The sequence below is a fragment of the Hemitrygon akajei genome, unplaced genomic scaffold (assembly GCF_048418815.1).
Source record: "Hemitrygon akajei unplaced genomic scaffold, sHemAka1.3 Scf000185, whole genome shotgun sequence".
Classification (NCBI taxonomy): Eukaryota; Metazoa; Chordata; class Chondrichthyes; order Myliobatiformes; family Dasyatidae; genus Hemitrygon; species Hemitrygon akajei.
Window position 1 is genome coordinate 229,551 of NW_027332071.1, and position 13,621 is coordinate 243,171.

At 49.2% G+C, this 13,621-nt stretch overlaps 1 protein-coding gene across 1 annotated transcript; it reads right to left on the reverse strand.

The window, feature by feature from the left end:
- Positions 1 to 11,910: 11,910 nt before the first annotated feature.
- LOC140724301 (modulator of apoptosis 1-like) lies at positions 11,911 to 13,014 on the reverse strand. The gene has a single exon (XM_073038755.1). It carries the CDS (start codon positions 13,012 to 13,014, stop codon positions 11,911 to 11,913), a length of 1,104 nt encoding a protein of 367 aa, XP_072894856.1.
- Positions 13,015 to 13,621: the final 607 nt, after the last annotated feature.

Consider the following 13,621-nt stretch of genomic DNA (forward strand, 5'->3'; position numbering starts at 1 on the left):
ACAAGGTTGTTTCTTTTAAAGATAAATGCGATATGAACTTTGACCTCTGTACTTGCTTTTTTTAATAATGTAAGCCACCCTTTTCTGAACTATTTGAAATGATTCTTGCGCTGGGATAAACTAATGTGCATGTTGGAAAATCAGTGGGTTCGGGTGCGCAACGGATTCGGGGGTGCAGACGGATTTTATAATATGTACCGATTTAGGAGTGCTTTGGAGAATATGGTGGGTGAACAGGGATTTGGGAATGTGGACAGGAATGGGTGTTTTCTAGGTAATATTGGGATGCATGCGGATTGAGGGCACACATTTATTTGTGTGTCATTGCGAATTTGAGTGTGTGCAGATGTTTGGGAATGTCGGTGGATTTCAGGGTGCATACGGATTTTGGGGATCGGTGGTTTTGGAGCACACATTGGGGGTGTGTATGTATTTCAGGGTTCTGAGGATTTGGTGGGGTGACGACTATCAGACTTGTTATATTTAGAGATAATTCATTAATAAATGCATTTTGAACGTTGAAGTTTGCTCTTGCTATTTTCTAAGGCGGAGGCAGCCGTTTTGTGAACTATTCCACATAATTTTGCTGAGATGATCCAATGTGCAAGTGTGTCTGCTGATTTGGAGCTCTGACGAATCTCAATGTTGCTTCATTTGTACACAGATTAATCATGAATGCAATTTGAATTCTGACCTCTGCTCTTGATTTTTATGGTTCAGGCAGCCATTTTGTGAAGTGTTTGTAATGAGAGTTCGAGAGCATGTGCAGTTTGCGGGGACAGATGAGAAGGGACTGAACCGAAGGGATAAATTGAACTCGAGGTCTGTGGATACGTGTATAGTCAGACAGGGTCAGGCAGAGACAATGGGTCGATCCACACAGAGACACAGAAACACGCTACACACTTTCTTATCCGCCTCTCCAGCGCTCCGCCGTGTTCTTTAACACATACGTGGTGATACGATTGAAACATACGCAGCCCCCTACTAGACTTTATGGCCATGTATTAGGGTTAAGGGTGGGTCCTGGACGAGGACCGAAATGTTCTGACTGTGACTAAATCACTGAAGATGCGGAGGGTTCTGTGGATATGGAAGTGTTTATTTACCATCACAAGCAGATCTTTTCTTGGCGACCCCCTCGTTAGAGTCCCGCAGACACAAACTAATCCAAGTGTGTGTACTCTCGAGGAGAATGGTAACAGTAGGTGATTCAATATAATTATACAAGCTACAATGACACAATTTACTTCAATATTCTGTGTGTCTCAGTTGGCTCCACTGAAGTACATATTTAAACTGGGAGCACATTGAATTGATAAGTAACCACTGAAGGTTCAGTCACCTTTGTTGGGACAAAATAATTCACACAAACTGTCCAAACATTGCACTAGTTAATTATTTAATCGCAATCTGTCACCACGGGGATTGCACCTGCCTGACATAATTGTTTTGTAAATAATTTTAAAACATTTATTTTTAAATCTGTTGAAATGTGTCCCTGTGGAGTCGCTAAATGGTATTAAAAACCGCAGGCATGTGCTGCCTTTATATTTCATTCCGAGACATCGCCTGTAGCACAGTGGGGACAGGTCACTGGACAGAGAAAATGCCTGCATTGTTCGATAGGTACGAGAGTGTGGTGAAAATATTGTACGTGTTCATCGCCGTCATTGGAGTTCCTGGTGAGTGAGCAGAGCAATTCATGTTTGGCATTTCTGTGTGTTAACCACGTGAATCTGTTTATGATCATTTGACCAGCTTCTAACTAGATGATCATTGGGAAATATCCGTCAGAGATACTGATCCTGTCAGTTCAACACTCTGATTTATCATATTTAATGACAAGCGGAGCTAAACTCCTGTCTCTCATCTAACTCACGGGATTGACTCGAACGTTGTTCTTGACTTCAATGACACCTTGGGAGAAACACTGGTCCTGTGTTTGGCGTCTCCCTGTGGAGTTGGTCACAGTCGGATCACATTGCCTGTCAGTCAATAATTGAGTCTGATCACCTGAACCAGTGTCCGCGGATCTGCTGACGAGAGTTATCGAATTGAGCTGCGCTGTAGAATTAATCCATTAACGGAGCCGCTCAACCTCAGGTTACTGAGTTGTTCCTGCTTTCCCTCTGAGACGCGTCGTAAATTGGGGCACCGCTTCGTCCTGTTGAAAAGTCTCGGCCCAAAACCGAAGTTTGTTCAATTCCACGGATGCTGGCGGACTTGCTGAGTTCCTCCAGTATTTAGTGTGTGTTGCTCCCCTCTGTATCCCTTCCCGGCCCCATCAGATGCTTAGTTTCCAAGGGCCTGGTCAGTCACGGTTAAATCAGTGAAACCGGCCACGTTAATGACTGAAATGGGGATCAGCACCGATCGTTGTTGTTCATGCATATCGCTTTTATCGCCGACGATTCCCCACACATCGTCTTATCTCCACACTGAAGAAGGCAGGTCAGAGACAGTGTGACCAGTGTCTGATGTTAGATTAGCAGCCGTTCACAGACTGTGCTGCTCCAGATCTAAAGCTGAAACCCAATCCCCTGAGGAAAGGGGTCAGTAATGCCCAGTATCTGTTCCTCTTTCTCTCTCTCTCCCTCTGTCTTTTTCCAGTGAATGTAGTGGCGATCGTGATCCTGTCCCGGGGAAAGTGCGGCTTCTCTACCTGCACCACTCGCTACCTGGTGACCATGGCAGCGGCGGATCTACTGACCTTTGTTAAAGGAGGTCATTTTCATTCAAATCAAATGGTATTACTTCCGGTGGAGTTTTCTGAGCATCACCCCTGTGTGCAGTGTTATCGATGTCATGAGGTTCACCGCCACACACTGTTCTGTCTGGTTCACCGTCACTTTCACCTTTGATCGGTTTGTCGCCATTTGCTGCCAGAAACTGAAAACAAAATATTGCACCGGGAAAACTGCGGCTGTGGTTCTGACAACAACCGGTGTACTGTCCTGTCTGAGAAACGTTCCCCGATACTTCAATACGTAAATGTTCTCTGTCGGACAACTGGTTCTATTGAAGTACATATTTACAGTGGAAGCACATTTAATTGATAAGACACCTCGGACGGTTCGGTCACCTTTGTTGTAACAAACTAACTCCCACAACTGATCTAAATATTATTCATTAATTTAATCACAATCTGTCATCGCAGGGACTGCAGCTGTCTGATGTAATTGGTTTCTAAATAATTTAAAAACCTTTATTTTTCAATCTGTTGAAATCTGTCCCTGTGGAATTACTAAATGGCTTTAAAAACCCCAGGCATGTGCTTCCTTAATGTTTCATTCCGAGAGATCGCCTGTCGCACAAAGAGACAAATCACTGGGCAGAGAAAATGTCTGCAATGTTCGATAGGGATATCAGTGTAGAGAAAATATTGTACATGTTCATTGCCGTCATTGGAGTTCCTGGTGAGTGAGCAGAGCATTTCATGTTAGTTATTTCTGTGTGTTAACCGGTGTGAACCTGTTTAAGATAATGTTACAAGCTTACAACCTGATCATTATTGCGCAAATACCCATCGGAGATATCGATCCTGTCAATTTCACATTCTGAATGTTCCGATTTAATAACAAGTGGAACTAAGTCTATGTTTCTCCTCTAACTCACGGGAACGAAGAGAACGCTGTTCTTGCCTTGAATGACTCATTGTCCAGAGATGTCCCAGTGCTGGGGCCAGGGATCTCTCCGGGAAGTTGTGACTGGGAGATGTTTGCATTTTGAAGCATACTTTTCCTAAGTTATTGATCAGAGGGAAACCCTAGTCATGCGCTTCACGTCTCCCTGTGGAGTCTGTCACAGTCGGCTCCCACTGTCCGTTGGTCAGTTATTGGGTCTGATCGCCTGAACCAGTGTTCGCGGATCTGTTGCCGTGTGTTATCGAATTAAACTGCGCTGTAGAATTAATCCATTAACGGAGCAACTCAGCCACAGGTCACTAAGTGTTTCCTTCTTTCCCTCTGAAACCCGTCATAAATCGGGGCAGCGCTTCGTCCTGAAGAGGGTCTCGATCCGAAACGAAAGATAATTCGATTCCATGGATGCTGCCTCACCTGCTGAGTTCCTCCGGTTTTGTGTGTGTTGCTCCTCTCTGTATCCCTCCTCGGCCTCATCAGATGCTGACTTTCCAGAGTCCTGGTCAGTTACACTTAATTCAGTGAATCCGGCCCCATCAGCGACTGGAATCGGGATCAGCACCGATCGTTGTTGTTCATGCAGATCGCTTTTATCGCCAACGATTCCCCACACATCGTCTTATCGCCACACTGAAGAAGACAGGTCAGAGACAGTGCGACCCATTTCTGGTGTTAGATTATCAGCCGTTTACAGGCTAAAGCCCGTTCCCATGTTAATTCCCGGAGAATGTTTTCAGTAATGCCCAGTGTCTGTTCTCTCTCTCTCTCCAGTGAATGTAATGGCAATTGTGATCCTGTCCCGGGGAAAGTGCGGCCTCTGTACCTGCACCACTCGCTACCTGGTGGCCTTGGCAGCGGCGGATCTACTGACCATTGTCACCAGCGTTATTTTGATTTTAATCAGAACGTATTACTTCCCGTGGAGTTTTCTGAGCATCACCCCTGTGTGCAGTGTTATTGATGTACTGAGGTTCACAGCCACACACTGTTCTGTCTGGTTCACCGTCACTTTCACCTTTGACCGGTTTGTCGCCATTTGCTGCCGAAAGCTGAAAACAAAATATTGCACCGGGAAAACTGCGGTTGTGGTTCTAACAACAACCGGCGTACTGTCGTGTCTGAGAAACGTTCCCCGATACTTCACAGTGGAACCTGTAATAATAATCGACAATGTACCGTGGCTCTGTATTATCAAGGACAATTATTTCACTGACCCCTGGTGGGTGGGTTATGACTGGCTCGATACGGTTTTAACTCCGTTCCTCCCTTTCGCTGGGATCCTGCTGCTCAACGCTCTGACAGTCAGGCACATTTTAGTGGCCAGTCGGGTCCGTAAGGGGCTGAAGGGTCAGAGCAAGGGGGAGAATCGCAGTGACCCGGAGGTGGAGAGCAGGAGGCGTTCTGTGGTTTTACTCTTCACCATCTCCGGCAGCTTCATCCTCCTGTGGATGACACTGGTTGTAAATTTCATATATTATCAGGTCTCAGGAAAAGGAATCGATTTCAATGATTCTGAATCGATCTTTCAGTACGTCGGGTATTTCCTGATGGATTTCAGCTGCTGCACGAACACATTTATTTACGCGGTGACTCAGTCGATATTCAGGGAGCAGGCGATCAGCGCGGTGAAATATCCCGTCACTTCGATGCTTCAGTTGATTAATGGCGCCGCATCATGAGTAGTCGCTCACCAAATTCACCGTCAGAATTTCCCACAAGACGGCGCGGGGCGAGTCAGATGCACATTTACTAACCCAATGTGAATCACACCATTCCCCGCCATCTCCTTGAATGATTGGCTAAGTTAAGAAGTAGGTCAGGCTATGGATTTACCACGAGTGACACTCCAACTTAAAGGCGCATTCCCGTTATCAGCAGGTTGGGACTGTGGTGCAGAGAACTGGGAAATAAAATCCTCACCGCTTCTGTCTTCTAACGAAAGCTAAATTACCCCCAACAAATCCTATCAATTATAGGTAATGAAACATAATACTGCGAATTTAATTAAAGACACACCCATGACTTAAGAAAGCGGTTAAATGAAATCAATCAATCAAGACCGCCAAAATGGAAATGAAGCCTGCATGATTTCTTTCCTGATATCCTTCACCTGTGTTCAACCGTTTCATAATGAGAAAACCTACACGATCCGGAAGCATGTTTTGCAACATGACAAAAAGAATATTTAAGCATGGTAAGTCATGGCGATATAATTCCTTCCCTCCTTGTTTCTCTCATAAACCCAGCACTTTCATGTTCCCATTCTAGTTCGTGTCAATATAATTCCGTCCGTTCTTGTTTTACCCCTTTCTCCCCATACACCCAACACGTTTATGTATTCTGTAAAGGTGTACCCATTTTCCCATCAGTCTTCCCATCAGCTCCTAATTCTCAACATACATAACTCTGACCTTCTGATTTGTTAAATGAAGGGACTTTATCCACAGTTGAGCTTTTGTAACTTACAGTCAACCCACTCATTCCCCTCAATACCTCTGTGTGCAGGGACCTAAAAGAAGAAAATATATAAACAAGTACTTGAATATGAATTAACGCCTGGTGAGTTTCCAACAGTAAATCTGACCGACTGCGAGAATAACCTGTTTAAGAGTCATCAAAACATAAAAGTAATCTGAACAATTATAACGTTACGTGGGAAGAAATTTCTCCACCAACCTTAAGCCTAAAATGATGACAACCAATTCAGCTGTAGAAACTGATAAATGTTTGCAAATAAATTTCTCTATCCTTGTCTATACTTCAGGCACATTAAATGGGCTACTCCAACATTCCCAGTTCAATTATCTTTCGTTCCATCTGTAAAAATGTTAAAAACTTGACATGATTAGTGTAACGCTTAGGACTATCGGTTTGTATTCGTCCAGGGGGAAATCCGTCCACCCGCCAAACCGTGTCTCCCGTTTGCGTGGATGCTGTGTAATGCACACTGGTACAAACTCGCACACAGAATATCAGACAGCACACAATGTACGTTTACAGATTACTCTTTATAAATTTTACTGGAACTAGGTAATTAATAGCGATACAATATAAAAGGAAAGAAATGGGCGCCAAAACTTTTTTTTTTAGAGTTCAATCATTTCGTGCACAACCGTTGGAGCTCAATTATCGAAGCCTTCTGTCCACCATTAGATCTTCTCCGACCTCCTCGACCCGCCGCCTGGGACCAACCTGGGACCAAAGGGTCCAGCACGTCCTTCCTCTTCGGGTCTCCTCCCGAAAAACCCGCGCACTGACTCCAGGCTCCCGCAAAGACAGAAGGAACAACAAAGCTTCCAGTGGTTAGTTCCTCCGTTATCAATAATTATAACCCAAACATTTCAACTAAAAAGGGCATTACCAAATCAGTTACCTACAAAGAAGCCTTTTCATTATAACGTTACAGAGAAGCCATTTTATATATGCAGTTAACAGTTAACATTACAGTTAATAATCTGAGAACCGTGCATCCTCCCCCAACCGAATTAAGTCATGCCCTCATGACGTTCAGATAATTCGCCAACCCCTCCTGCAGAACACACCGCCCAACCCAAGTGCAGAAAGCGGTGGCATAACTCCCTAAAACAGTGGAGATCACACCCTGTTCCCCAGGTGCCACATAGGCCAATCTATCGGGGGGATGGGGGGGTGGTGGGGGTGCCTACTTCCCTGAGGCCTGCGCACTCCCTCTTCTAACTCCTCCCCCTCGGACAGTACGGAAGACCCATAGGAACTACCAGGCGAACCCTTCCGTGAGCGGTCTCCCAAACCCCTCTGCACCTCGGAACCCACTTCCTCTTGCTTGGGCCCCACGTCGTTTATTCCAACACCCTATGGTACCCCCCGACTGCCCATCTCTAGCCCCCTTACCCCGTCTAACCCAGTGGAAGAAGGACCGGGAGCCTCCCGCTCCATGACGGGGGCGTCAGCGAACGGCAGCATGTACCAGTCGTCCGAGTCATCATCCTCCGAGTCAGTGTCTCTCACAGGGTTTGGGCCCAGGCCTGACTCTCTTGCAGAGTCCTGGTACTACGTGCAACAGGCACCTCGGGCTCCCACTCTACCTGTACATCTCACCCCAGGGCCAACAGGTGATTCCGATGGAGAATCTTGACGGGCCCCCTCCCATCCCTGGGCCTCACCCGCAGAAACGGTAGATTTGGCATCTGACTCTCTACTACAAAGGGCGTGCCCGACCAACGATCAGCCATCTTGTGTTTCCCAGGTAGATCCAAATTCCTAATGAGGACTCGATCTCCCGGCAGTAGTTGGGAGAACTTCACCTTCTTGTCATACCTCCTCTTATTTCCCCGATTCTGCTCGGCGCCCGCCTCCCTAGTCAGCTCATAAACTCTTTGTAGTCCTTTCTTAATATCAGACACATACTTCAAGTAGGGAGTCGGCGATACGTTACCTGCATCCGTCCCAAAACAGAGGTCAATGGGCAACCTTGCCTCGCGCCCAAACACCAAATAGTCGGACGAGTATCCGGCAGCTTCATATCGGGTGCAGTTGTAACAGTGAACCAGATGTCCAATATGTTGACTCTATCAACTCTTTTTGCTAATCTCCAGAGTTCCCAGCATGTCCAGCAGCGTCCAAATAAACCTCTCCGGTTGGGGATCGCCCTGCGGATGATGGGGCGTAGTCCTCGATTTCTCAACCCACAACATACTCAGTATCTCGTAGATGAGCTTACTCTCAAAGTCTCGTCCCTGGTCACTATGTATCCGCCGGAGAAGGCCAAAATGCACAAAAAACTTCTCCAAAAGCAGTTTCACCACCGGAGTCACACTTCGCTGCTTGGTAGGGAACGCTTGAGCATACCGGGTGAAGTGGTCTGTGATGAATAAGACATTCCCCGTATTGCTGGCATCGTGTTCTATGGCCAAGAATTTCACACACACCAGGTCCAGCGGCCGCTCACTTTGCAAACGTGACAACGGAGCAGCCTGCACAGGCAGCGTCTTCCGGCGTATGCAGCGAATGCACGACTGGCAATACTCTTCCACCTCCACCTTCATTCGGGGCCAGTAAAACCTATCTTTGAGCGATCCATAGATCTACTCCACCCCCACATATCCAGAATCATCGTTCAGGGACTTCAGCACAATCTTCCGATACTTCTCGGTCAGGGGGTGACGTGATCCGGTATAACAATTATTTCCTCAACTTCAACTGAGGTCATTCCCTCAATAACGGAGGCACTGAAGCGGGTTTTGTCTTCTCCGCCCACGCCAGATCACCCATTTCCACCGCGCACCAAACAGTGCCAAAGCCCGGGTCATCCCGCTGAGAAGCTGCCTCTTCCCCCGGCCTTAATTCCGGAAACTGTTTAGTCTTCAGTGCAGTCAGGTCACAGTAAACAGGGGGTAGGTCGTCATCAGAAGCCCCCAGTGGGTCCACTGCTCGTTCCGGCTTCCCCTTTTCCTCGGCCTTCACGGTGATAGCAAACTGACACATGGCATTCACCCCAGGGGCAAGAACGCTCTCCCACTCCTCGTACGTCTCTTGTTATTCATGGTCCCGTGGTCACAAAGCATCCGCATCGAGATTCCTGCTCCCCGGCTCGTACTTCAGGATGAAATCATACACCGACAAAGCTGCCAACCATCGATGGCATTTAGCATCCAGTTTCTCCAAAGTCAGGTTACAAGTAAGTGGGTTGTTGTCCGTCCTCACCTCAAACCTGGCTCCGGAGAGATAGTCTCTCAGCTTATCCACCACTGCCCACTTCAACGCCAGGAACTCCAGCTTATGGGTGGGACAGTTTCTCTCGGAGACCGACAAACTCCGGCTGACAAACGCGACAGGTCTCAACCCGGTGCCCTGGTCCTGATACAAGACGGCCCATAATCCCTCTCGGCTGACGTCGTGTGTAGTACACAGGGTAATCGGGTGACCGCAAAAGCCAGCAGCGGTGTCTGGGTCAGCAACTCTTTCAGCGATTTAACAGCCTCCGAACATTTCGTATCCCACCTCTGTCCGAAGGGCTCCGACGGTCCGAGATATTCTCCAACATCCCGTCCCTCTTTTCCTTTCTTCCCCAAGGGAGGGTAACCACGCAGAAGCTTGTTCAAAGGGTGACTCACTTTGGCGTAGCCCTTCACGGATCTCCGATAATAACCACAGAACCCCAAGAACGAGCGCAGAGCGCTCACAGTCCGGGGCCTTGTCCACGTCGTCACCGCTTCTATCTTAGCCGGGTCGGTAGCTACTCCATCCCGCGAGATTATGTGTCCAACATAGCTAACAGACGTGTTGCAGAGCAGACACTTGTCCAGGGAGAGTTGTAACCCTTCCTTCTTCAGCCGACATAGCACCTTCAGTAATCTCGCTTCCTGTTCTTCCAAGGTGGATCCAAACACTACCAAATCATCCAAATACACCAACACTTCATGCAAATTCATATCCTCCACCGTCTTCTCCATGACCCCCTGGAAGGTAGCAGGGTTCCCGATATACCCTCGGGCATCATTCCGAACTGGAAAACCCCATAGGGAATATAAATGCCGTCTTCTCTTTCTGTCCTGAAATGCCGTCTTCGTCTGTCCTGACGAAGGGTCCCGGCCTGGCCTGATGCGTTCCGCCAGCATCTTGTGTGAGTTGCCGTTTTCTCTTTGTCGGCCTCACTCATCGAGATCTGGTAGTATCCACTCCTCAAGTCCAGCACACTAAACCACTTCGCTCCACTCAGACAGGCCAACGCGTCTTCGACCCTGGGGACCGTATACTGGTCCGAGGCAGTGCGCCGGTTCAATGTCTTATACTCCAGAGACATGCGTAGCTTTCCGTTCTACTTCCGGGCCACCACTAATGGGGACGCATAGGGGCTTCGGGACTCAGTGATGATTCCAGCTTCCTTCAACTTGCACAAGTGCTGCCGCACGTCTTACACATCTGCAGGGGCCAGTCGCCTCGACCTCTCTCTGAACGGAGTGTCCTCAGTCACTCGGATGGTATGGCGAGAGTTCTTGGAACAACCGACTCAAACTCGGCAAGAGAAAAATAAATCTTCCAGCTTCAACATCTCCACATGCCTGCGTTTCCACTCCGGCGGCACAGGAGAGTCCCCAAAGTTAAAGGCCTCAGCGATCAGCTTTCCTCTGTTTTCCTGTCCTTCCCCCTTAGTGGGCCTCACAGGTGCGCTAGACATTACCATCACCGGGAACAAATGCCCCAGCGGCATCCCTCTCTTAAAGGTGATTTCTCTCTTCGTAGTGTTCCTGACACTCACAGTTATCCGCCTCGCATCTACCACCGAGGGCCTCGGCACTTCGGGCCTCACCAGCACCCAAGCCGGAAATCGTGACTCCCCCTCGAGATCTTCCTGGGCGTCCACTAAAAGGGCCTCGCCATCAGGCACTCCGGGAAATCTGGGGAAGATGTCCCATCACTCTTGCTACTTCCCCGGGCCCTATTATCACAGGCTTCGACTGGGTGCACCACACAGTCCCTCGTTTAAATTCAGTCTCCGGCCCGGGTCCCCCAAACAGTTCTCACTCGCCCTCTCCTGGCAGGCCCCCATGAGACTCCGCACCACAGGGGTGTTGGTCCCCACCAGGATTGAAGCACCCCCGCCCCGTCTCAACCGGGTCCGGACAAACCAGCACCAACGTCTCCAAAACCTCAGACACTCCCACATCGGCTTCTGAAATCTCCAGTTTCACTGACAAATACCCGTCATTCGGATAATCCCCAGCACTGACGCCCCAGATCTTCAGTGCACGGAATGGGGTTAATGGCAAATGCTTTAAGTATTGATTGTAAAACGGTACGGTATAGTAGTGTGACCTGCGACCCGGTGTCAGTATGGCTTTAGCATGGATTCCCTGTATCCATAGTGACACACTGCAGCGGGGTCCCACTATTCCTTCCAGAATCGGGTCTTCTGCTTTCAGGGGTTCCTTGGTACATTGCTGGGAACGTGTTCGCCTAGAGACAGCAGGTCGTTCCCTCACTGGGTCCCCTCCAAGTTTCCCGACACCTCTCCCTTCTTGGATACCCGGGGACTCGCCCTCCTTGAGGTTTCCGGCCGCACACATTCGCGCCAGAAGTGACCCTCCTCCCCGCAGTTATAGCACACCCCCCTGCCTTTCACAGTCTCTCCGGAAGTGTCCCTCTTTCCCACAGTTATAGAACACGCTATTAGTCGCCCCTCTTCTCGCTGACCTCCCGCCACTTGCAGCATGCTGCGCTGTCCGTCCTCTGGGGGGCGAAGCCTGCCCTACCGACCCCTCAGCCCTCAGCTCGGCCACCACCTCCTTCAGTTGCCGGGTGGAGCCCGATTCTCTTCCGTCCCCACCGGGGCTACAACTGAGGATCTCACCCTGCTGACAGAATCCTCCCGAGGCCTCAACGCGCACTCATCCCCCCTCACATCTCTGATCAGTTGAACGAACGTCGGAGGAGGGAGCGTTTTATAAGACTGCCGGAGACTCCAAGCAATCTTGTCCTCGGACTGGGTACCCCGAAATTCCTGATCCATTCTGAACTGATCCACCTGTTCAGGCCGAAAGACTCCCCGGCGCGGCCAGCCATTAAACTGTCTCTCTAGCCGATAAAAGGTCCGCAGAGAGCTTCTCACCCTCCTCCTGATACATGTTTTGAAACTCCCCGAGGAGCTCCCAGTCAACCCAAAAGCTCTTTCCAAAGCCTCCATATCGTCCTTCAGAGTGGCCAAAAGCTGGTTAAACTTCACACCTCGCACTACCCCAGCCGCCTCTCCCCGCAAACTTTCAACTAATCTCTGTCGCTTTTCCTCATCCGAGCACTGACACTCCCTCAACAACTGTGACGTTTGCTCAACCCATGTCTCATAATCCTCCTCACCCTCGGGAATGGGCGTTATCCCCGAGAAAACTCTTATCTTCTGGCGGGGCCCCTCTGGCCTTCTCGCTAAGGAGGTAAGTGCAGAGGTCAACCCAGAGCTCTCGCCTTTCACGGTGGAACGGGAACTGACCAACTTTTCCAAATCTGACCACTCTTTCCCTTCATCCTCCAGCACCGAAAGAATCCGCTCCCTCAGATCTCCTCCCCCCTCTGCTGGCAACTCTGCTCGCTGAGCTTTGGCCCCTCCCTCCCCGACACTCTGCAGGCGCCATGGCCCCGCATCCCCGGGGACGCCAATGTCCTCTCGCAACTCTGCCCCTGTTATGTCCTCACTTGTCTGCACTAACACTATATCTGTACCTGCCTTAAAATCAAAGTTCCGCGATACAATCTCCACTTTGCCAAACGTTTTAACCGCACTCAAACCTAGACGTAACACTTCATCTGGTACGCTGGTCTCCACCCCCCTCAGCACGCACGCATTGCTCTCTGCCGCCTTCGCAGCCGCACACCACCCCCGAAAAGCAGCTGCCGCCATCCCGACTGTATTTTTTTAAGCCGAGTGGTCACACAGCATCCACAGAATTCAATCCCGGGACGAGCAGCCCACAGATGTACCGCCCAGGGCTATCGGCTTGTATTTGTCCAGGAGAAAATCCGTCCACCCTTCAAACCGTGTCTCCCGTTTGCGTGGAAGCTGTGCAATGCACACTGGTACAATCTCGCACACACAATATCAGACAGCATACAGTGTACGTTTACAGAGTACACTTTATAAATCTTACTGGAACTAGGTAATTAATAGTGTTACAATATAAAAAGAAAAGAACAAAAAGGCGCCGACTTATCAGATTTCAATCAGTTCCAGCACAACCGCTGGAGCTCAATTATCGAAGCCTTCTGTCCACTATTCGATCTTCTCCGACCTCCTCGACCCGCCACCTGGGGCCAACCTCGGTGATCGGCCAGAGCCCGTCCAGCACGTCCTTCCTCTTCGGTTCTCCTCCCGAAAAACCCGCACACTGACTCCAGGCTCCCACACATACAGGTAGAACAACATCGCTTCCAGTGGTTAGTTCCCCCGTTATCAATAATCATAACCCAAACATTTCAACTAACCGGAGCATTACCTCATCAGTGACCCA